This window comes from Pseudorasbora parva, chromosome 18 (assembly GCF_024679245.1).
Source record: "Pseudorasbora parva isolate DD20220531a chromosome 18, ASM2467924v1, whole genome shotgun sequence".
Classification (NCBI taxonomy): domain Eukaryota; kingdom Metazoa; phylum Chordata; class Actinopteri; order Cypriniformes; family Gobionidae; genus Pseudorasbora; species Pseudorasbora parva.
In genome coordinates, this window is record NC_090189.1 from 12,873,385 (window position 1) to 12,898,343 (window position 24,959).

The 24,959-nt window shown below is 39.3% G+C and overlaps 1 protein-coding gene across 9 annotated transcripts in view; it reads right to left on the bottom strand.

The window, feature by feature from the left end:
• The window catches only part of celf4 (CUGBP, Elav-like family member 4), a 108,792-nt gene that overhangs the window by 57,079 nt on the left and 26,754 nt on the right, over window positions 1-24,959 (bottom strand). For all 9 annotated transcript variants that reach the window (XM_067424207.1, XM_067424205.1, XM_067424201.1 and 6 more), the window contains exon 2: window positions 17,017-17,099. In XM_067424207.1, the coding sequence (XP_067280308.1) occupies window positions 17,017-17,099 (83 nt within the window). The remainder of the gene's footprint in view (window positions 1-17,016; window positions 17,100-24,959) is intronic.

The window sequence follows — 24,959 nt, forward strand, 5'->3', positions numbered from 1 at the left end:
GATGTAACGAGATGAAGAGAGCGGGAAAATAAAACGGGGAACTCAGCAAAAGAACTTGGGAAATACTGGAGAGAAACAATTCCTGTCTATGTCATTACTGTGGACTGCGTACGCACGCACGCACACACGGAAATTCACAAAAAAAAATAAAAAAAATAAAAAAATCGAGTCTGTTGATAGCATTTACATAAAAAAAGGAAATGTGTCTATCTGTCTATCATTTACATAAAAAGAGATGTGTCTACTTGTCTGTCCGTTAGTCCATCCATCCATCCATCCATCCATCCATCCATCATTTACATAAAAGATGTGTCTACTTGTCTGTCTGTCCATCCATCAATCCATCCATCCTTCCATCCATCCATCCATCCCATAAAATATGTTTCGACTTATCTGTCTGTTAGTTCATCCATCTATCCATCCATCCATCCATCCATTATTTACATAAAAGGAGATGTGTCGGCTTGTCCATCCATCCATCCATCCATCATTTAATCATTTAAATAAAATGAGATGTCTACGTCTCTGTCTGTTAATCCATCATCTATCCATCCATCCATCCATAAATTACGTGTCTACTTGTCTGTCTGTTAGTCCATCCAACCAACCATCCATCCATCCATAAATTACATGTGTCTACTTGTCTGTCTGTTAGTCCATCCATCCATCCATCCATCCATCCTTTACATAAAAGGAGATGTGTCTGCTTGTCCGTGTGCCCATCCATCCAACCATCCATCCATCCATCCATCCATCCATCCATCCATCCATCCATCCATCCATACATCCATCCATCCATACATCCATCCATCCATCCATCCATCCATCCATCCGTCATTTACATAAAATTATAAAATGAGATGTGTCTACTTCTCTGTCCGTTAATCCATCATCCATCAATCATCCATCCATCCATCCATAATTTACATGTGTCTACTTGTCTGTCTGTTAGTCCATCCATCCATCCATCCATCATTAAAAGATGTGTCTGCTTGTCCGTCTGCCCATCCATCCATCCATCCATCCATCCATCCATCCATCCATCCATCCATCCATCCATCCATCCATCCATCCATCCATCCATCACATACAAGGAGGTGTATGTATACTGAAAAGAATGACAATGAGAATTGAAATGCTCACGGTAAACAGGTTAAACAGGACTGTGGACTGTGCGCTTTGCGAACCTCTTCTGGGTTTTTGTATTGCAATTCATGTCAGAAAAGTGGCACAACTGCTTAGAAAATTCCCCCCACCGTCTGTGTCTCTGTGGTTACCCGCTCATCCCGTTTCAGTCATTGTTATGAGTTCAATGTGTCAGCAGAACATGCTCGCCTGCTGTGACCGGGGAACACACCACTCTGTGTGTGTGTGTGTGTGTGTGTGTGTGTGTGTGTGTTTTAAACCAACATGCTTGTGATGGAGGCAGTATGCAAACAAGCCTTCACAGTTTTATCTGCGTCTCTGCTTATCACTCTGCAGAGAATGCATTTGTAGATGTGTGTGTGTGTGTGTGTGTGTGTGTGTGTGTGTGTGTGCATTTTCAGTTGTGCACATATTCAATCTGACCTCCAAATGATTTTGTCCATTACTTGTGTGCAAAACATAGACAACGCTCCCACATATTCTTGACAAATTACTTTCTCTATTGGTTTTTTCTGTACTGTCACACTTTACTGAAAAAACAACAACATAATTTTCCGTTTCGGCCCAGAATTTCCATTTCGGTGCATCACTCGTAGGTAGTTTATTCAACACCTGTTGTCACCTTCTATGACAATACACCGCAAAATAGGGTATGGGGTAAGTTGTCACAACAGGGCTTGCCATTAATCAGCTTATTATAGGCTTTTTAGAACAATCTAGCAGTAAAACAATTATGAAATAATCCAGACAAAATCAAATAAATAGCAAACCACTGTTCAGACAAGCAAATATTATAAATAATAAATTGCATGAATTATGCAAATTAAAACGTCATATAAAGCCAACGGACGTTCGGCTCAAAACCTTGTTACAACATCCCCGTGTGACAAGAAGCCCAACTCTCCCTTAACATACATTTTTCAAAATTTCATTTTAAACCCTCCCTCCCCTTCTGCAGCCACTCTGTATTCATTAGTCAGTCTAATTTAGCAGCTGTCCTTAACATTTTCCACGCAGTATCTAGGCCTGTAATGATGTACAGGTTGCACCATCTGTGTGTCAGAGCCCCTGTGCGGTTATGCTTCTCTGTGACTCATCGCTCTGCGCCATCACTGTTGGTGCTGTCGTACGCATCATCATTCTGCGCCGAGGCCGGCGTGCCAGGACTCCGCCGCGGGCCGGCATCTCATACATCTCCGACCGTCATTTATTTGGCACCAGGCAATTAGAGGACCCAAAAGCCTCAGTGTGGGGTAGGACTAGGCCTCCCTTTTTAATCACCCTTCTTAATTACGCTCTCTGTTCCGTGTCATAAGCCGGCAACTGTAGCTGCCGCGGTTAAACTTTGCGGCGCGATTGTACGAGCGCAGAAAAAGAGAGCCTTTCGGAGTTGGGTTCCTGTCCAAAAACATTACAAGGTTGTCCCATGAGGGGCCAATCCATCAAAGTAATTTTCTCTCCGCCTCCACTCAAGCCCTCTTCTCCTTTGCAACGTAGTCATTTTCTTCTCACTGGGAGTGACATTGATTCATAAAGTACTCTGCTGCAGGTGCCAAGGCACACCAGAGTTTTGGTAGTGTCGTTGAGTTTGAGAGCAAGAGCTCGTGAGAGTGTGGCTCTCTCTATCTTCTCCGCTGGAGCCAATAGTGTTTAGCCGTGCGGCGTCGGCAGGGGATGTGTCATATCACAGAGCCAATAGGTCAAGGCTTGAGGTTCGGAGAGCCGTGACCTTGAGCCGCCGTGCTGATGCAGTGAAAGGCTGCCGATGATCCTTCGGCGCTGAGGGGACTTAACCAGGTTCCAAGGGTCTGACAGGAGGACAGGTCTAATCAGAGAACCCAGCTCAGAAGGGTAAGACAGCATAATCCGCTCATAGCTCACTCTGCAGAGAGGGTAATAAAACTACAGGACTGACACATGGTATAGTGTGAATGGGCCATGCGGGTAAGGTTAGCATGGATGGAGAAAGACACTTTGGGTCATGTGACCATGGAGCCACTTTATCAGATTTGGGTAGAGGGGACGTTCGGGAAGGTTATGGCAACTGTGTGATTGATTGATAACCTCGCGGAAGGTTCTCTGAGATGCAAGACATTTTGGACGGGATGTATTTTCACGAATTGCAACTTGTCATGGCATCTTAAAATGTAAAAATATGCATATTTTCACAAGCCAGTAATCGATAGAATTTTTTTTTAAGGTGTACATTTTTTTTCTCTTTATAGAATTTCCTCAAACATACAGTATATATTCATCTATACATATAAATATTGTAATTTGCACACAAACACACACGTTTGTTTTTGTGAAATGTTGGGACATTCCATAGGCGTAATGGTTTTTATACTGTACAAACCGTATTTTCTATCCCCTACACTGCCCCTGACCCTAAATCTACCCATCACAGGAAACATTCTGCATTTTTACTGTCTACAAAAAAACAAAAAAAACCCCTCATCCTGTATGATTTATAAGCATTTTGAAAAGTGAGGACATGGCCAACTCTTTTCAACATTGATATTAATCAGAAATGTTTCTTGGCCAGAAAATCTGCATATTAATATTAGATATTAAAAATGACACTAAAGACTGGAGTAATAATGCTGGAAATTCAGCTTTATCACAGGAATAAATTACATTTTAAAATATATTAAAATAGAAAATTATTTTGAATTGTAATAACATTTCACAATATTACTATATCTTAAGGTAATATCTTACCGATTCCAACCTTTTAAATGGAAGTGTATATAATCAACATAATTTGTGGTATATATGTTTCACGCACGCACGCACGCACGCACACGTGTAATTTTTAAGTTTTTATAAATAAATGTATAATATATAAATATATTAGTTTGATTTGCTTGTCAGCTTATAGCTTTAATATTTACTTGTTCCATTTTGCAAGAATGCACACAATGTATCAGCTACACACCTAAAGTGGATTTTTCATTATGTGCTGAAAGCATTCTGTCTTTGTCAGGATGTGAAAAGAATGCAATTTAAAATTGCCCAACACAAACCACTTTATTCAGATCAAAATCTCCTGATTGCACATCATGGCATAAGCATAACTACTCAACCTCCCAGGAGGACTTGAAGGCAGAGAGGTAGCTCCTCGATGTGTTTTGCACAAATGCTTATACTGCAAATTAGTCAACACCAAACTAGCACACCTCTCGGCTGCTGATCTGACTAATAATGGACCTGAGAAATCCCAGGTGTCATCACTGAGGGCTGGACTTCACAAATCGGAACGAGTGTCCACAAAGTATGGAAGTAAAAAGAGAGAGCTTGAAACAGTTAACAGAAGTTGACAAATCAGACGTCCAGAGCTGTTAAATTACTTTCAGATAAGAGGAGGGGTGTAAGCAAAGGGTTGTAAGTGACGAGACGAGAGAAAAAGCGAGAGAGACTGAGTGAGAGAGACATTGTGCTGCCATGTGGAAAGGTGAAGAGTGAAAGAGTGTGCAGGAGAGGAGACCCAGTTTGCTGTGAACTTCACTGAAGCTGAATACTCCCGGATAAGGTCTCTGCGTGTTATTAAATGAACGTGATGTGATATAGAAGTTATCAATAAAACACATTGCCAAATACATACACGCAATCAAAAAACAACAAAACATCACGTTTAGATTCCGCTCACAAACGCGTACACACACATACACGCTGCAGACTGGCTAACCAAGAGGACGCCCGCGGCAGGAAGTCAGAGCAAAGGAGAAGCCTCATTGAGCACAGTCTGGCAGTTTGAACACACAGCATCAAGAGCACACGATCGCAAACAGGCCAGAGCTGAACGAGTTACAAGTTTGAGGTCAGAGGATGGACTACTGGAAAACGATGGACTGACGTTTAAACATGTTTAAAACTCGGATTTTGTACCTCAGACAAAATCAAAGAGCATAATGCAGAACTGCGCAGTGTGTTTCATACAGATCATTACCAAACAGCACAAAACACATTACAACTGAGCTCGGCGTAAGAAATCAGAGCTGTTCCAAAACATACTCAACTGCCTACCAACACATCATTTTAAAGCATCATAGGCACACTTCCAACATGTAAGCTGTTCCAATAAAGGCCTTCTAAAATGCTTAAAGCTACACAAGCTGTGTGATTTTTTCCCCCATCTAGCGGTGAAAAGGTATATGACCATCCAGTGAATAATAGTTTCTGTTCCTCTCAATTCTGATTTCGTTTTAACTCCTACGGTGGCCGATTTAGTCCAAGATTAACACGGCAATCCCCCTCTTCACTTTTGACACGGTGCCATCAAATGTTTATAACGCGAAAGGCGAAGATTGAATTTACGGGTATGCCCCTCTTTGGCTAATGTACTTTCAAGATGGAGGGGCAACATGGCGACCGGCATTCGAACCCCTCACCCGTATGTATTTTCAATGGCATATTATAAACTTACGAGAATACTTTATTACTTGAAAGAAGTAAATATACATTAATGAGCACATATATTTTTGAAAGAACTAAGTGTTTTTAGCTAAGAATAAACTAAAAAAGTTACACAGTGTAGCTTTAGTTCTGGGCAAATTTATGAATCTTCTGAAGTCAATCCCAGAATGCATTTCTACATGCTCAGTAAAAATATTCGTCAAGATGGTGAATGAGTCCAGAGGAATGTCTCTATCGATCCATTGATCGCTCCATCCATCCATCCATCCATCCATCCATAGTAAAAACTGTAACATTGTGAAATATTACAATTTAAAATAACTGTTGAACTATATAAGACACATTTCTTATTATCATCAATGATTAAAACAGTTGTGCTGCTTAATATTTTTGTGGAAATTGTCACACATTTTCAGTATTCTTTAATAATTAGAAAGTTCAAAAGAACACCATTCATTTATAATAAAATAATTTGTATCATTATAAATCCACTGTCACTTTTGATCACTTTTTTTTACTAAAATAAATGAATAAAATCTTAGGGTAAATAAAATGTTTCATTATTAAACAGCGCAAAACATCTCTCATACACACCCACACACACACACAAGTGTGGTTTACTATCGTTGTGGGGAAATCTCCATAGACATAATGGTTTTATACTGTACAAACTGTATATCCTATCCCCTTACACTAACTCTAGCCCCATCACAAAACGTTCTGCATTTATTACATTAAAAAAAAAAAAAAAAAAAAAAACTCATTCTGTATGATTTAGAAGCTTGTTTCCTCATGGGGACCTCTTTTTAGGCCCACATGGGGACAAGTCCCCATGAGTCTGTGTGCATTTAGGTTAAAGTCCCCACCGGGATAGAACACACACACCACACACACACCGCACACACCACACACACACACTTTGGTTTTGTGACATATGGGGACATTCCATAGGCGTAATGGTTTTTATACTCTACAAACCGTATTTTCTATCCCCTTACATTGCCCCTGCCCCTAAACCTACCCATCACAGGAAACATTCTGCATTTTTACTTTCTCAAAAAAACCTCATCCTGTATGATTTATAAGCCTTTTGAAAAGTGAGGACATGGCCAATGTCCTCATATTTCACCCTTTCCTTGTAATCCCTTTGTCATACCCATGTCATTATATACATTTGTGTCCTCATATGTCACAAAAACATGCCCCCCCACCCCCCACACACACGTTATGCTATTCGTTATCTGACAGGATTCTCCCTTAAAAGGCAGCTGTCTATTTAGGCACAATAAAGCAAATCAGGAATAGGATGAACAAGAGTAAAAAAAAAAAAAAATCACAACATAGAACAACACGGCGCAACATAAAGCAGTGCTGGGGAAGAACATGGCACAACAACGCATGGGAGATGAAGCATCGAGCAGTACAAAGTACTGCCTCTGAAATGAATAAGTAAGAGACACCCCACACAGAAAAAGAGGACAATAAGAAGAAACAGAATAAGCCAAGAGCCAGGAGACAGAGAAATGGTTGGAGGGGAAAAAAGACACGGATGGAGGGAAGAACAAATAGAGCAGGAGGCTTAGATGTCTGCCAAGCTGCCTGGACACACTCCGGCCTGATCTCTCCAAGCCTCTATCCCTTCACCCCTCCCCTTCTGTGGCCACGGAATCATGATTTAACAAACACCGCTTCCTCCTGCCGCCCATCCCTGGATGACACCATAGCAAAACACACACTGAGACCCACACGCAGCGAGTGTATTTAGAGCATGCAAAATCTACTGTCTCCTCAACTCTCCGCCCTGAAAGAGAGAAAGGGAGAGGGGGACAGAGATAGAACAAAGTACAGCAGGAGAACCGGAAGAAGAGAGACGGGATGACACAGCAAATGTGTGACAGACAGCAAAAGAAATTTAGTGTGGACGGAGGCGATGAGAAAGTACTGTGCTGAGACAAGGAAGCAACCGCAGGTGAGAGGAGAAAGGAAATGAGTGTAGTTTGGCATGCTCATGCTGACTATGCCTGTGTTAACCCTTAACAGTTCCTTTATTCACTGGAGAAACTCCATAATACAAACACATATTGAGGAATACAACAACCGATTGATCTAATAAACACTATCAATGATATTTTCCTTTTTACATTAGAAATGCTTTGTTGGTTTTAATAAAAACATTTTTTTTGCTGTGCAAAAATAATATATCGCAATCAAAGACATTGCTACTCGGATGAAATAAGATTTACTCAATTTTCACAGGCTGTGCTATACCAGAATTTTTATATATATATAATATATAATGTATATCTTTTTTATTATTTATGCCTGAATTGATTATATATCATTATATAAATACATACATACATACATACACATACACACATCAATCAGGCATAACATTATAACCACCTTCCTATTATTGTGTTGGTTCCTATTTTGCTGCCAAAACAGCCCTGACCCGTCGAGGCATGGACTTGAAGATCCTTTTAGTAGCTTGTCTGTTTGATCGGACCACATGGGTCAACCTTCTCTCTCCACGTGCATCAATGAGCCTTGGCCGCCCATAACCCTGTCACCGGTTCAGCACTGTTCCTTCCTAGGACCACTTTTCCTAGATACTGACCACTGCAGACCGGAAACCGACAAAAGCTGCAGTTTCGGAGATGCTCTGACCCAGTCGTCTACCCAACACAATTCACCTTGTCAATCTCTCTCAAATCCTTACGCTTGCCCATTTTTCCTGATTCTAACACATATGACGTGATGAAGAGATAATCAGTGTTATTCACATCACCTTTCAGTGTTCATAATGTTATGCCTGATTGGTGTATATGTGCGTGTCTGGTGTATTATATATATATATATATATATATATATATATATATATATATACACAAAATAATCAATTAATCTCCTCAGGAAAAACTAGTCCTGTGTTTTTTTTAAAACTGCTTGCTTTTTGCTCAAATAAACACCTTTTAAGTTTAAGGGCTGTATGATATGCGCTGCCCACATACAGCAGTGTAAAATTCAGAAAATTCTTTGAATCTTGAAAAGAGATGAAAGATTTCCAATTGACTAACAGCTTCAAGCATAAAGGCCAGCACAGAGGGAACCTGAACGTGGAGAAAACAGGTGAGAAACAGACAGCTGAAAGTAGAATGAGAGAGAGAGACAGAGAGAGAGAGAGAGAGAGAGAGAGAGAGAGAGAGAGAGAGAGAGAGAGAGAGAGAGAGAGAGAGAGAGAGAGAGAGAGAGAAGAGAGAGAGAGAGTGTGTGTGTGTGTGTGTGTGTCTGAATCCAGCACCCTGGACAGCACCTATCGATCGTCTCCCAGCACACATCACCACAACTTTCACAGATTGCTATTGAGAAGTGACCTGTAATGCAATTACTGCCCGATGCAGACCCGAAGTGGCCATCAATAATTAAAAGGCAGCCAAGTCGTGGCCTGCAATTGTGTTTTTATTCCCGCGTCGCTGTTGTTGTTGTGTCCACTTGCCTCGGCTACCAAACTGTTGCACTACCGAGGCGCGAATAAGATTTGTGAAAATGCGTCCTTCAATAAAACCAATCACATCGGACAAATGTCCTCCGCTGTAAAGTTTATTATTCCACCGGCATATGGCTCCGACCACAGCACAGTAATATTAACCAGCAACAAATCACCACACGCAACTGCTGTCTGCTCGACGAGGCTATTATGAGTGCATATGTCAAAGTACCTATTGTCTCATCCGCACAGTGTTTAGACGAAGTCAGCACGACATCGGCTGCAAAGGAAATGTGTGTTTTTTCCCTCCTTCCTGGGCCACTGTGCTGTCACAAGCATTTTTCACACTGAATTCTCGATATAGAGCGTCTCTTCCGTATTACATAATGTTGTAATCAGTACAGCAGGCCCCCACAGTGGAGGCAGCGAGCTCTACAAGTTGAGAAGAAGAGCATCTATTTTTCACGACGACAGACGAGTATCTGTCAAAACGTCTCTCTCAGCGACAGATTCTCAGGTTTAATCACTGTGAGTGATTACGTAAGGACTGTGAACACGCAGGTGATTCTGAGTAAGGTTCTCTTCCAAGAAGGAGGTCAATTCAGAGCGTGTGAGAGAGAGATGAGGTGAATCTTATGAAAATGTGGATTTTGCATAAAGAAAATGAAGAACATAATGATTTTCCCGACTACTGCACACATCAACTCTTATTCACTACACATCCTATACCACAACACGGTTTTGATATTTAATTAAATTATCATATATGGTAGTACGATAAATACTTCACCATTATTTATAAATATTATGCAATTTAAGCATACATTTATCATCATTACTGTAATGAGGATTGCTTAAAAATAATACAAATCGCTTAATTGTGACTTAAAAAATGCCACAAGGCAAAATATAATAAATTATATATTAAATCCCTTATGCTTAAATGCTTGAAATTATCTTTGCAAATATCAGTTTCACTTCAGTTCACCAAGACTTCATTTATTTGATCAGAAATACAGTACTATTGTGTAATATTATTATAATTTAAAATATATATTTTTAATAAATATATTTTAAAAAGCCAGTCATTTATTCCAGTGATGACAAAGCTGATTTTTGATGATACTTCAGAAATTATTCTAATATTCTGATTTAGTGATGATAATTTCTTATTTTATCAACATTGTCTTGCAACCTTTTTCTTTTTAGGATTCTTTCCTAAAGTTTTTAGGAAAAGTTTTAAAAACAGCATTTATTTGAATATTATATATAGATATATAAACATTATAATATGAATAAATGCTTTTTACTATCACTTTTGTTTTGAACAATTTAATGCATCCTAGCAAAATAAAAAATAAATAAATAAATAATGACCCCAATCTCTTGAACATAAGTTAAAATTGTGTGGCTACATATGAATATCTTCACAAAATAGATCTTGAATATTTTATCTAAACATTAAATATTTATTATGACTTAAATATGTATACGCTGGGGTAGATAATGAAGAGAAAGTCCAGTGCACATTAATGAAATTCAATAATGTTTAAAAATAATTCCAGGATGCACTTCAGATCAAATATTAGGCTGTTACACATTAGGCCATGACATCATTCCCACACTTCAATTTTAGTTAAAAAAAATGTAATTGTTATATTCATTATTTTAATACTACTCTAAAATATGAAAAATAATAATAGTAATATTATAGTAATGATAAGTCCAATATTTTTACTTGTAGTGTACAAGGTAAGTAGTAATTCGATCAGTTTAAAACACAACCCATTTCAAAGGTCTTCACACTCCATTTTTCCCGGGCCTCTCTTGGGGAACAGGTCTATATTGACCAGCTGGCAGACTTATTGAAAGAGCTGCCACGAAAGTAGGTCGCGCGATTGGTCAATGGTATGGATTTCTGAGTCTGTAGCATATCGTACACAATCGCCAGAGAGAGCGGGAGTAAGTAAGAAAATGAACAGAAGTCACAGCAAAGAGCAACAACGCCTGCTCCTGTCCTTCTTCCCTTCATGCATTTCAATCCTCTCTTCCATCCCTCCTCTATTCCCATCTCTGTTCCTGGAGGCACGGCTCAGGCTCATATCAGAGATCAGAGTTGGTGTAGCTGTGTGTGTGTGTGCACCTTTATGAGTTACAAAATAATACATCGATCCACGTTGTGCTTCCTTATCCACAGACTGTCAGTGCAATCAGGGGTCAATGGACAGTCCATTTATGTGTTTGAGAGTATGAATGTGCTTTAAAATACCCTTTTTCTTTGAGTGGGCATGTGCATTTTTTTTTGTCTCGATATACTGTATGTGCGTGTACGTAGGAGGTGAGGTAGGTTTATCTTTGGGTATGTTCAGAATGGAATACTGACTATTTCTGAAAGAAAATAGCATGCAGCGTGTTCACAGTGCGTACTGTGAAGGTTTTCTGTATGCCTGAGCATCCGAATGATGCAACATTTGCCAGAACGTGCAACCAGAGTGCACGGTGTGAAATCCCATAATGCAATGCGATCAACTTGACAGCATTCTGACGAATGAACATTGTTCATTTATGTTGTGTTTTATTATGTTTATATGTGGCAGTCTTCCCTGAGGGACTGGCGCTTTACTTCCATTTTGAAATTAAATTGAACGTTCTGAACACTGGATTTTATTACAAATATCTGCTCTTCTGACTTCATTATTTGATCGGACTGTCGTAAATTAAGACACAAAATGGGATTTAAAATGCTAAATAACTGGATTTATTTATGAGATGATAACTTGATGGTGTTTTGCTGAATTAAACAGGCATGTTAATGTGACAATGATGTGGCTGTTTGAATTGTTCATACAATTTTGCGCACGGTTTTTAAAATTATAGCATATACTATGTACAGTATGCTAGTAGCATTCCATTTTGAGCATAACCATGGCGTATCTGTGGCTATGCCACAACGAGCATTACAGCTTGTGTCTCCTGCAAATATATTTTACATGAATATTCATCCACATGAATGCGTATTTGTGAACATTTTGCATTTGTGTGTGTTCCAGTGAGTAATAGCTGCTCCGTTTGTACTCGTGCATGTGTGTATTTAAATGTGAGTGAGAGAGCGGCCGTGGGTGTGTACACACACCCTCCTGCTGATGAGGCCCAGTGCCAAAATCAATAAAGTGCTTCTGAGGCATCATACTGTAGTACGAGAGAGGCCGGAAGAGATTTTTAATAAATACAGTGTGCATGAGAGCATGGCCTGACTTGTCACTGCAATAGCCCCTACTAAAAAAAACTCCCCTTACTATAATCTATACGTATGAAACACAATATTATAGCTTCAAAAAGTCATTTTAAAAATAGTTTTTAGTATTCACTACAGAGTAAAACTCACAAGCGTTTTAGTTGTATGGTTTTTTTTTTTTACATTGTTACAAAAGTTTTACCATTACAGGAATCAATTATATTTTTAAATATATTAAGATAGAAAAAGAGTCATTTTAAAGTGGTACTAGGTAACTTTTCAACCGTCATAATATTTTTTTAAGACTCTTGTGATAATACATCGACTTACAATAGGTTGAATGACACGTCTGCCATAGCTTGATGGGGTCTGTATCGTTTTTAATCATACTTTTAAACTTCGGGTTTCGGGTAGTAACCCGAGAACAAAAAGAACTACAAAATTCGACTGCTTTACGGCATATACGTCACTTCCACCAACACCCACACCTCCTTAAATTCAGATGTGCGAGCCCAACTTTGTTTGTCGGATAATATAGTCATGTCCAAAGCAGCACAGACAAATAAGAAAGAAAAGGTTTTGTTGGAGGAAAGCAATAAGAGGAAATGAAAAAGTGATCAAATTAAAGGCGGGACGAGGATCAACATTGGACCAGCGTTTGCTGGTTGGCATGAGCTGAAGGAGGCGTGTCCGACCGCTGCTGTCCTGCTTCTTACGGTGATTACCTACAACTTAAACATTGAACTGAAGTATCATATAGATTCTGTAAAACGGTAACCAATAGACTACTATAATGACGCTGGCTTGTAAACGTGAGCATCGCGATTATTTGGCGTTTGAAAAAAATAAAACCCATGAAATTATATTCATATGACATGCTGAAACATATGCCACTGACTGTAACGTTACCTGGGATGAAGACATTTCACACGCGCCGCCAGAAGAACACCTGCATGTGAACTCCTCCTGCAGTGTTCAGGGGAACTGTTGGTGCTGCACCAACCCGCGGGGACGCTTTTATGAAGTTATTTGGCCCGCCCCGCACCACTGTATATATTTTTACAACCCACCCCGCACCCGCGACCATTAAATAGACATACGGGGTCTGCGGGTTATGAGACGACCTGCGCATCACTAGTTTAGGGCTATCAGGGTTATCATGTCAACAAATGTACGCGCGATGGCATCCCCTGTTGTAGGATGACAGAGCTTACGACAGTAGTTGAGGAACATTATTTTTTCCCAACTGTAGGGGGACCCCAAGAGCAAAAGTTACCCAGTGCTGCATTAAACATTTAAACATTAAAAAGGGACAATTTAATAACAACAAAAACCATAGGAACAGTTATAAATTACATTTTAAAAGGGCCATAACTTAAAAGGTGCAGTGTGTAATATTTAGGAAGATCTATTGACAGAAATGCAATGCAATATAATATACATAATAACTATGCATTCAGCAGATTATTAAACACCTCACAAAATTGAATTGTGTTTTATTACCTTAGAATGAGCCATTTCTATCTACATACACCATAGGTCCACTTACAGTGAAGTCGCCATTTTGTGCCGTACGTTTCTACAGTAGCCCTGGCCTAAACGGACAAACTGCTCTACAGAGACCTAGCTACTATCTTCTCTCTCTGACGACGACATCTTTGTCCTGTGTCAACCACCGTAGCTTCTCTATGTGCTTCTCCATGTTTGTAGTCAACAATTCAAAACGCATGACTACAAATAGTGTTAGGGTTTAGGGCAAACAGAGGGGAAAAAAAACGAAAGAATCATTCTGTTGGTTATGCCGAGCCTAACAAAGCACCATACGTCATATACAGGCAAGAAAGCTTGCCATAGTGCTCTATTTTTACCATAATGCTGTTTAAAGAGTAGACAAAGTACCATACAATTTTCAGCAATATCTACACTTACAATAACTGTTCTGTTAATAACCCTCTGATGATCTGACTGTCTGTGGGTGCGGATACAAAAATGTGGATGTCGTTTTCACAAAAGCCCTGGAGCTGTAAAAAGGACTTTTGCTGACAAATAAATCTGAATTTCTCGGTCCAGGTAACTTGAAGAATGATTAAAAACGGTTCATTTACATAATACTACCAACACATTAACAAAAAATTGGGTTGAAAATCAGTGAAGTTACACTTTAAGCTTCAGTTCCAACGTGTGCAAAATATCCAAAAATCATAGCACATTAACATATGATCACCCATGTTTACTTATAACTGGCTATTTAGTTATCAGCAACTTCATGAATCAATTATTAGTAATTTACAAAATAAAAGTCTTAAAGATAAAGGCCTTGTAAAGGTCAGAAAAAAGTGTGAAATTGGTTGTATACAACTTAAGACCCTTAAATAACAATATGCAAAATATAAAAGTGTAGAATATAGCCTAGAAACTATGACATATGATCATATACCTATATGTAATAACCCAGAAAAAATATAAGGTACAAACGGCTGATTTTCTATATCACACCAGTAGGTAATATACCTTAAACCAAATTACACCAATAAACACTATATTCTGTCCTGCATTACTTTATAGCTGCAATATTGTGATGTCAAATTTGGCAGAAATGCTCGATAAATGTTTGTGCAACTTTAGTCAGAGAGTGGATCCCGCCCAAAACAAAAGAAACCGTCAGAGAGAGTCAGGCTTTAAGCTAACAGGCGTAAATGGGTTTTCATCATTCATTTGGAGCGACTGAAGGTCCAAGAGCAGCCCGCTCTTTTCAGCTCTTTCTATCTCTTCCAGACTTGAACTTGGGAGGCCTTCTTGCACTTGACAGAACTTTCTAACATAAAAACCACTTTCCTAAAAACCATCAAGCTGTCAAGTGAAGTGGAAAAATGAGAGAGATTACTGCATAAAGGCCGAGAGGGGGGACAAAGAGAAAGAAAGGAAAGGAGATGGAGGATGGCTCAAGATTATCCTGCAGATAAAACACATAAAAGCTTCCAATGACTTTTTTCATCACTTCAGACTTATTTATCCTCCTTTCTTCCGCTCTCTGTCTCTCTTTCTTTGTTTACTTAAGCATTTTTTATTCACGATAAAAATGTGCCGCTCAATTGGCCATGATGGTTCATTCCATAAGAATAATTGAAAATCAGCTGTTTGCCCGCGAGAAAAGAGAACAAATAGAAATTTCTTATACTGTATATAATCGATAAAATATCTCAGATTGAACGATAAGAAATGGTTTCAAGTTATATGTCCACTTGAGACTGGTTCAAATATGAGTTCACACATTTCTCATTAAATTCTCCCAAACCCAAATGATCTCAGCTGTACTATTCACATTAGATCCACACTACATGTCTCATTTACACCTTTTTACATCTCTTAAGAAATTATAGGAGAAACATCCGAGCCAAAGACAACCAAGAAGTCTATTAAGTCTCCTGAGCTCTGAATGAGCAAACCGAGCGATAAAATGTTCCTCTGGGTAATTATTATTCTTATGAAACATTTGTGATAGGCAGAGCCTTCGATTGAATTCATTTGCAGCTGCTGCGTTTGCATTTCGTGCAAATAGATGTGCTCATAATAAGGCGATCAAGGGTTTTTCTTATTACAGTCAACATCTAACATGATGACTTACACGCTCATGGCGGGATGGGGGGTGGGGTGGATGAAGGAAACGTGTACGGCTGTGTGCGCGTTTTTTACAGACGGAATATTCTTTCCTCTAAGAGAAAGGAAGTGGAACTACAGCAAAGTGACTCCCCTCGCATTCAACATCTATGATGTCATAATCACTCGCATCAAAGGCATTCCGTTCGCCACGGCAACTGTCATTCTCCCTGGAGGCGTCATTAAAACAGAACACACCAAACCGAGCTGAGCAAGAGCTTACGGAGGAACTTCAAAACACACACACTGCAACCAAACAATGTAGAGTGGGACAGCAAGTTTGTACTGAACCTAAAGAGGAGTGACAGAGTAATACACACACATACACACACACACGTGCCTGAAGACATTCATACGGCACGATCGCACACACACACATGCTCAGAGACACTAAAAGACACTATAAATAGGCCAGCTCTAATGTGGTGCTGTGTAGTTCTTGCCCTTGGGTACAAGGCTCTTCCAGATAGAAAGAGAGAGAGATGGAGAGGAAAAAGGAAGGGAGAGTATGAGAAGCGAGTCAACGGGATTGAAAACGAAGCCAAAAAGGAAGAACTGGTGCTTTTTGTGGGCTAACTTTTTGAGATGTACAGCAGAAAATCTGCTGAAATTAATCTTCTAGCAAAATCTGCATACAGTGTGTTTAAAATGTATTACATGTAAATTTGGGTAGTTGACACAATACTGCCATATTTTTTTAATACTGTATATACACTACCCTTCAAAAGAGTTCACATTCACACAGTAAAAACAGTATTACAAATATGCTTTAATAGATTGTAAAATGTATGTTTAAAATAAATGTGATTTATTCCTGTGATGACAAAGCTGAATGTTCAGCATCATTACACCAGTCTTCAGTGTCATTACACTGATTTGGTTATTATCAATGTTGAAAACAGTTCAATTATATTAAAAAAAAAAAATCCGTAGAAACAGTAGCACATTTTCAGGTTTCTTGAAAAAACAACAGCATAACAGTTTAGCATGTCTCAAAAGTATTTTCTGTCAACTACCCATATGTTCTAGTGTGCATGTGTTTTTTTGCATGCGTTGGACCGTGATGACCTACCCCAGGTAGCGTCTTCTGCTCGTGAAGCGCGGTCTGAGCTTTTAGCGCCGATTCTCTTGCACAGTATGTGAGGAAGGCACAGCCTGAGAGAGGAAATAACAAAGACAGAGATAAATTAAAGACAGGTCAGAGAGGTTGAAACACAAGCAGGTGTCCGTTTGAGTAGAGCTGGGCTCTCTAGTTCATATTGTTTTCGCCAACCCAGGAAAGAAAAACAACATTATTACATTTGTGTAGCAGACTCAGAGACATAAAAGAAAGAAGAGAGAGATGAAGAGGTTCTGAGAGCACATGCCCACAGCCATACACACTCGCGCTCCCCAGAGAAAGACGAAGTGTGTGCGCAAACACAAGTGTGTGTGTTTGTGGAAGAAAATATGCAGCTTCTTTTAATTTTCTGGCTACAAGGCCTTGCTGGTATCAACGTTTAACAGTGTGTGTGTGTGTGTGTGTGTGTGTGTGTGTGTGTGTGTGTGTGTGTGTGTGTGTGTGTTTGTGTGTGTATGCTTGCTCATTCAGTTGACAGACAATAAGGATGCACAGTTTGAGATTTTTTGGCCAATAAAAAAATAGCTGATCTTTTTTTAGTGTACGTGTAAAAAAATTGCATTCAGAACACTCTTCAGAATATTACTTGTTTTGAGTACACTCAGGCGTGAACATTTTAATGTACAAACAACAGCTGGGTTTGAAAGTATGGAAAAAAACGGCATGAGCAGACAGATATCATATAATCCAACAGATATATGCTCCCTCACATATATATATATATATATATATATATATATATATATATATATATATATATATATATATATATATATATATATATATATATATTAGATTTTTCTAATATATAAAGAATGCTTTTAGCATAGTATTTTAAATATGTTAAAAATGTACAGTTCATTAATCATTTAACATAACTAAGGCTGTCAACATCTAAAATAAAAGTTTGTGTTATCAATGTTGAAAACAGTTCAATTATATTAAAAAAAAATATTTTTGTAGAAACAGTAGCACATTTTCAGGTTTCTTGAAAAAACAACAGCATAACAGTTTAGCATGTCTCAAAAGTATTTTCTGTCAACTACCCATATGTTCTAGTGTGCATGTGTTTTTTTTGCATGCGTTGGACCGTGATGACCTACCCCAGGTAGCGTCTTCTGCTCGTGAAGCGCGGTCTGAGCACATACATTCATACATATATATATATATATATATATATATATATATATATATATATATATATATATATATATATATATATATATGTGTGTGTGTGTGTGTGTGTGTGTGTGTGTGTGTGTGTGTGTGTGTGTATGTGTATATATATATATATATACACAAATGTTTGCAATAACAACTGTAACTCCATAACAACAAATTCATAATTATTCATTAGTCATGTGAATGATGATTCTGGAATTTCAACAAAATGTTAAGAAACTAGAAAATATCTCATTATATTACATAATATTATCTGCCATTTAAATGAAGAGAAGAATTCACAGCCACAAATGTTCAATACATTAAAAAGCACCTAATGTTTAAGTTTTGACCTAAAAACATTATATATATATATGAGATTTTAGAGAAAACGTTGCACTTGTTCAAAGAACAAGAGTCAAGAAAGATTTGCAAATTCTGGCAGGAGAGAATTAGCAAAATTTGCTGCATGATGAAGGATAAGCCAAACAACAACAGCAACTAAAATTTATGGAGGAAATCTGTAAGAAGCTAGAATGAGATTTGATCCAAGCACGCCTGATGTGATGAGATTTTTTTTCAGCTTTCATTCCCTGCTGCAACTCACGCCTCTGTCTTTAAGTTGTGTTAACATCCCGCTCTACGAACAAGCACTCGCTCTCATATGATGCTAATCTCACCCTGCTAAAGAAGTTTGCTAAAAACAACCGTGAATCTTTTCAGCGTCAACTTAATCAAAAATCCCACTGGAATAGGAACCGAGTGGAATAACCACTGAACAAAAGCTGAAACGATTAGCGTCACATTTGTACACGAAGTAAGCAAATTTGAATATGCAAAAGCATGTTAATGGATGCTAATGTTTATGCTAATCTTGCATTAATATTAAAAAAATGCTAATATGTTAATATGCAGAGTAAACATGATAATCTGCCGCTGACATTTCTGCCTGCATGCTAATAGTGGCACAAACAACAATAAGATGGTAAGACTGATTGCCAACCAAAATGGAAAATTAAAACATTAATTTATTTTCAAACAAACCCTTGTTGAAGCAAGATGCTAATCTTATCTTTTTAACAAAAAAAAAAAAGAAAATACTTTTGGTGATGAAAGAAACCCAAACCTTGTTAATTACAGCTTCCATAGTTATTGTAAAAACAGCTGTAAAACATTCATGAGATTTCAGTAACATTTGACTTTTTGTTAGTTCATGGTAGCGAATGCATTAACCAGTGTTAACAAATGAGAACTGCACTTAAAGTGTTACAGGAAAGGAAAAGAAAAACCAGGAAAGGTCTGCGATCTGGGGCACGAACTCGGCTCATCAAAAGCACGACATGTCGAAGCGCTGCCCACAAGGATAGTATCTATTTCAGTAACTATAGGGGCTTTCGCACTGGAGCAACTGTTTCGTAGTTCCTAGAAGTATTGGTAGAAGTATCCAGGTTTTGGCTTGTTTTGTGGCAGGAACTAGGAATGATTTTAGTTCTAGAAACTCGTTTTGGGAGAAGTAATTTAGCTCTAGCTCCTATAGAAGCGTCTAACCCAGCACATTAGGAACCTACCAGTGACGGTAGTGTACGCTGATTGGCCGATTGTACGCGAAACACCAGCACCCGGCATTTTTACAAAGCCATGTACACACACAGATAATAACTTATGTATTTACTCCAAAAAACTAACTACGAATATGGAAAACAGTGACTGATAGCCCTTTACGCTAAGGAGAAATTCCAACGCACCTTTGAGGGGACCAACTTAGCGAAACATGATTGTGCGTTTCTGTTCAGTTAGCGACATTGGACATCAACTATACGGCAAACGCTTTTTTCATATACTGTCTACTTTCTTTGTATAACAGTTCTATATAATTATATATTAGACAGGACTGTTAAACAGATCATAAACTAATGAAGACTGAGAATGCGAGCACTTTGTGCTGTCAAAATAAAGGTCCACGGCGGCCTCACAAAAACAAGCACGGCTTATGTCACTTCAGAGTTCCTACCAGCTTTGCAAATTTGTCTGGATATCACCAGACCCAGACCAGATTTAAGATTGAACATTTGTCTGGGGAGTCTGCTCTGTATGTTCTACTACACAAGAGGCGTGATCAACGAGCATTATTGAAATGACTGTGTGCGCAATTAGATAGTTCTTTAACCAATCAGACCACAAGAGGCGTGGTCAACAGGCAACAACTCATCATTTCTCTATCTGTCGTGTTAAACCCGCCAATAGCGCGCCAGGTGGATAAGCCAGTCTGTGATTGGTTCCCACAAAAGTCTGACAGAAGCTGTAGAAATGAATGTACAGGTTTCCAGACTAAGCTGCAGGGCGAAATCATATCGCCGGCAGATCAGGCTGGGTTTACCCAGTCTAAGAGTGAATGCAACCAAGAAAACAGCCCTAGGGGCAGGGGCAGGGGAAGGGGCAGGGGCAGGGGCAGAGCTAGGAGTGGGACTTGGCCTAAGCTTATTCACCCCTTTGGCCAACCTGCTCACAATTGCTGTCTATTTTTTTTTTTAAACACAATAAATAAAAAATTGTTTATTTAAACACAGAACCATCTCTTTAAGACCACAACAAAAATGGGAGACTTTTCATACGCGCACTCAAACTGCACCTTTTTATTTTGAGAGACGTGTGTGAAAGCCAAGCGGCAACCTCGCCCGGTTTATGTTGAAGCCAATACTAGGGCTGCACGTTTTCAAGTTTTTCATTAACCGTTAACCGAGGCCCTTAGCGGTTAATACTCGGTTAACCATAGTGTGCGTCAGGGTTATTTTTAGCTTATTAATTTGACGACCACCATCTCCGTAGTGAACGCGCCTATATAGAGAAATGCACATCATGGATTACACAATCAGAGAGTAGCCTATTTCTTTTCGTTTTAAATTGTTAAAAGACATTTCAAGTTTCTTAAGATCTATTTCATGTCTGCGAGGCGTACGCTGAGTTTCGTTAAATTAGGATGAGATGTGCTCCAGTTCACCAGCAATGCGAGTGGCCGCGAGGGCGCCTGCACGATTAGAGCATGCAACGTTAGTAAAATATGCAGCCGAGAATGATTCACACAGACTCAGCGTTTGACTCGCGCGGCTGATGAGCCTCTCCCGGCAGAGAGTTCAAGCATCTGTGGACTCGTCCCTTCAGCTCTGGCCATCTTGCTTTCAGTCCGCGATCAGCTTTTTTGTTTTCTTCATTACAGTTAAAGTAACGTCTGCTTTTCTCTAGTCATTCACATGTTTCTCACTTCAAACTTTCTTTCTTCTGATCCGTTATGCACAGCGCGCGCGGCTCCCGCTCTGCTTCTGCCCTAATGCGACTTTTAGTCCAGTGTGACGTATGTTATTTTCCTCTTCATGACGCATATTTTGACTGATGCGACTCATATTCTGGAGCAACTTATAGCCTTAAAAATGCGGTAAGCACTGCATTGCAATACTTGCATTTCGCCCCGTCACTCTCATTTTTAAAGTGCTCCCACGCTTTCTTTGCCCGCTTAGAAAGCTGGTCATGACTTCTTCTTGTGGATACTAGCCTAACCCTATGGATACTACAAATGTCTGGGAGCGCTCTGGCGGTCTATAGGGGTGCAAACATATATTACAACTAAATTCAAGGCACGTACTTGACGCCACTTAACAGAGCAAAATATTTCACTCGGTTACGCAATTTTTAACGGTTAATCGGTCAATCGGTTAACCATGGACACCCCTAGCCAATACAGAAGTAACTTAAACTGTAATTCATCGTCAGGCCACTAGGGACAGGCTCCAGAAGGGAGCAGAATCTCATTGAGCCCCATGATAAAATTCCCAACTTTATAGCAGAATAAAACATGTTTACAGCCTGGTACAAATTGTGGTTTTGATCTGTATGGCTAATTTTGCCCTTCATGACAAATGTGAGGGGGGTGAATTTTTTTATAACTTCATTCATTTTACATTTTGAGTGACAGACAGGTGGATAGCCATTTATCGGCTGTCTGTTAGTCATCGTGTCACCTCAGCTCCGCCCGCGACCCGCCTCTTTGCCCATTTTCCATTATCCGCGAGTGACGCGCTGCCAAGATGGCAATGGCCAGCTCGTCTCTACTTTACGCTTCAGAACGGCTCTTCACTCCTATGGGTGACGTCACGGAAACTACGTCCATATTTTTTTTGCATTCTATGGTGAAAACTGGTGACATTGTGTCAGATGCTGAAAGAAGCGCGTTGTCCTGATTCAGTATCTGCGGTCAGATGATATGTTATCAGTCTATATGTCAGTAAAAATCAGAATTGCATTATGTAAAATTCAATGAAGATTGAATACTTTAGGCTATGTAGTCATCTGCACATCTCATCCATCAAAGATGCAACAATGGAGAACAAGTTATTATTGGGTTTTTGAGAACCAGAAACGAGCTGACTAAGCAAGTTTAACTGTAGCTATAATGTAAGCCCCTTGCCTGGAGGTGAGGAATAACACAAAAATGTCACTCAGTATTCCATGATCTAATTCACTACCATCTCAATTACAATTAAGTACAAATTAGCTGTATTCATTAGTGTTGTAGGCACTAAAACAGTCCAGTATGTTATAGTCAAACTTCTTTTTATGTTGAAATAAAGATTTCTGTGCCACCCCAGAGGGGTTGCTGGCCCCAATAAAAAAATCCTGGCTCCGTCATTGCCTAGGGAACCTTTAGTTTTCAGGGAACCACCTTAATGGCTAGTTCCTAGAACAACCCGGTGAAAAAATCCGTTATTTTGGTGGATACTAAAAGAAAAGCGGGATCTCTGAAAGAAGCAAAGGGAACTAAGTAAAAAGACTGAGAGCAGCAGCAGTGTATAGGTTTCTCCCTGCCTCCCCATAAAAGTCCCGGTCCCGCAGGGACGCTAAACACACACAAGGGAGACGCGTTGACGTCTACACACGCGTTCCCCTGAGGCTAGAGCATGAATCAGCAATATTCTTCCCCGCTGTCCACTCTGTGTGTTTAACCCCGGCCAGGTTGGGTGAGCGCATGTACACGTGCGTATATGTGTGTGCGTCGACGTGTGTGTCTCCCGCGGTCCTTCCTGGGTTTTTTAATTAACTCTGACTCATTAGCGTTGGGGAGAGCTCAGTGTGACAGCTTGGCTTGCTCCTCTGAGGGCCTGTCATGTTATAGAACGGGCTAGAGCTCTCATGGGACACTCGCGCATGCTTCCCTGTCCCACTTGACAAGCGCCAGAGCGCGCGCGCGCACACAGGAGAACTCGCACAAATATACGGGATGAGCGGAAAGATAATGGAGAGCCTCTATTTGTTTGTCCTCTAAAAGCAATATCGTCTGGTCAAGAAAGCACTTTAAGGACAACAGAGAGAAAATGCAAGAGAGAAAGAAAATACAGTACAAAGGGAGCAGTGAAGATAAAACGCAACGGTTGGATGGTAATGGAGGGGTTTCGGAACAAAAGCTGGAGGTTTGAGAAAATAACAGAGGAGCGAATGGAGTCTCTGAGGTTCGTCAGAGGCGTAGGTTTCATTTGAACACCAGGGCACGTCTCCAAGCACTCTGGAAAAATAAGAAAAACAAGTAAAAAATGATTGAGGGAAACTTTAAAAAGTGGTTCAAAATCCTGGTTTTGCATCAAAATCCAGATTTTACATTAGACATTTAATTGGCAACCAAACACTGGACCAATATTTTTATCTTACAAAATCAAATGGAATGTTCTTACAATAATAAAAAAAAAGTTGTGCTGCATAATATTTTTGTGGAAACCGTGATGCATTTTTAAGATTCTTTGATGAATATTAAAAGTTCAAAAGAATCGTATGGATCCAAAACTGTAGTGTATATAATTGAACTAGAAGGTTTCATACCAAGAGATGAATTTGTACCAACATGTTTACTCGGCATTTCTTACTAAATTCTTGACTTTGATAAAACACACAAGCATCATTGGGTGGACACTTCACATCCTCACAGTCTAACGCTAGAGATGTGAAACATGCATGCTGTGAAAATTGCAGCACAATGGAGAAGAAAAGATGAAGGAAAGAAGGGGAGAGAGAAGTAGAGAAAAGATAAGATCGCTAGGATTCTGTGAACACTATCCACTAGTGTCCTACACTAGTGTCTTATCTCCCCTTCTGCAGACACCCTTAAGGGACACACACACACACACACACATACACACACAAACAGACACGTTTTTGTGACATATGGGGACATTCCATAAGCATAATAGTTTTTATACTGTACAAACCATATTTTCTATCCCCTTACACTGCCCCTACCCCTATGCCCATCACAGGAAACATTCTGCATTTTTACTTTCTACATTTTTTTATCCTGTATGATTTATAAACCTTTTGAAAAGTGGGGACATGGCCAATGTCCTCATATTTCACCCTTTCCTTGTAATACCTTTGCCATACCCATGTCATTATACACATTTGTGTCCTAATATGTCACAAAAACATGCCCCCCCCCCCCACACCCACAGTTTTATGTGGACATTCCATAGACATAATGATTTTTATAATTTACAAACTGTTTATTCTTTCTATCCCCTTACTCTAACCCTACCCAACCCACAAAACTGTCTGCATTTTTACATTAAAACATATATTATGATTTATATCTTTCTTTCTTTTTTCCAAAAAAAAGTCCCCATTTTGTCCACATAACAAAGCCTTACCAGGACCACACACACACACACGAATGCACAAATGTTGGGTTTCCACTTTCA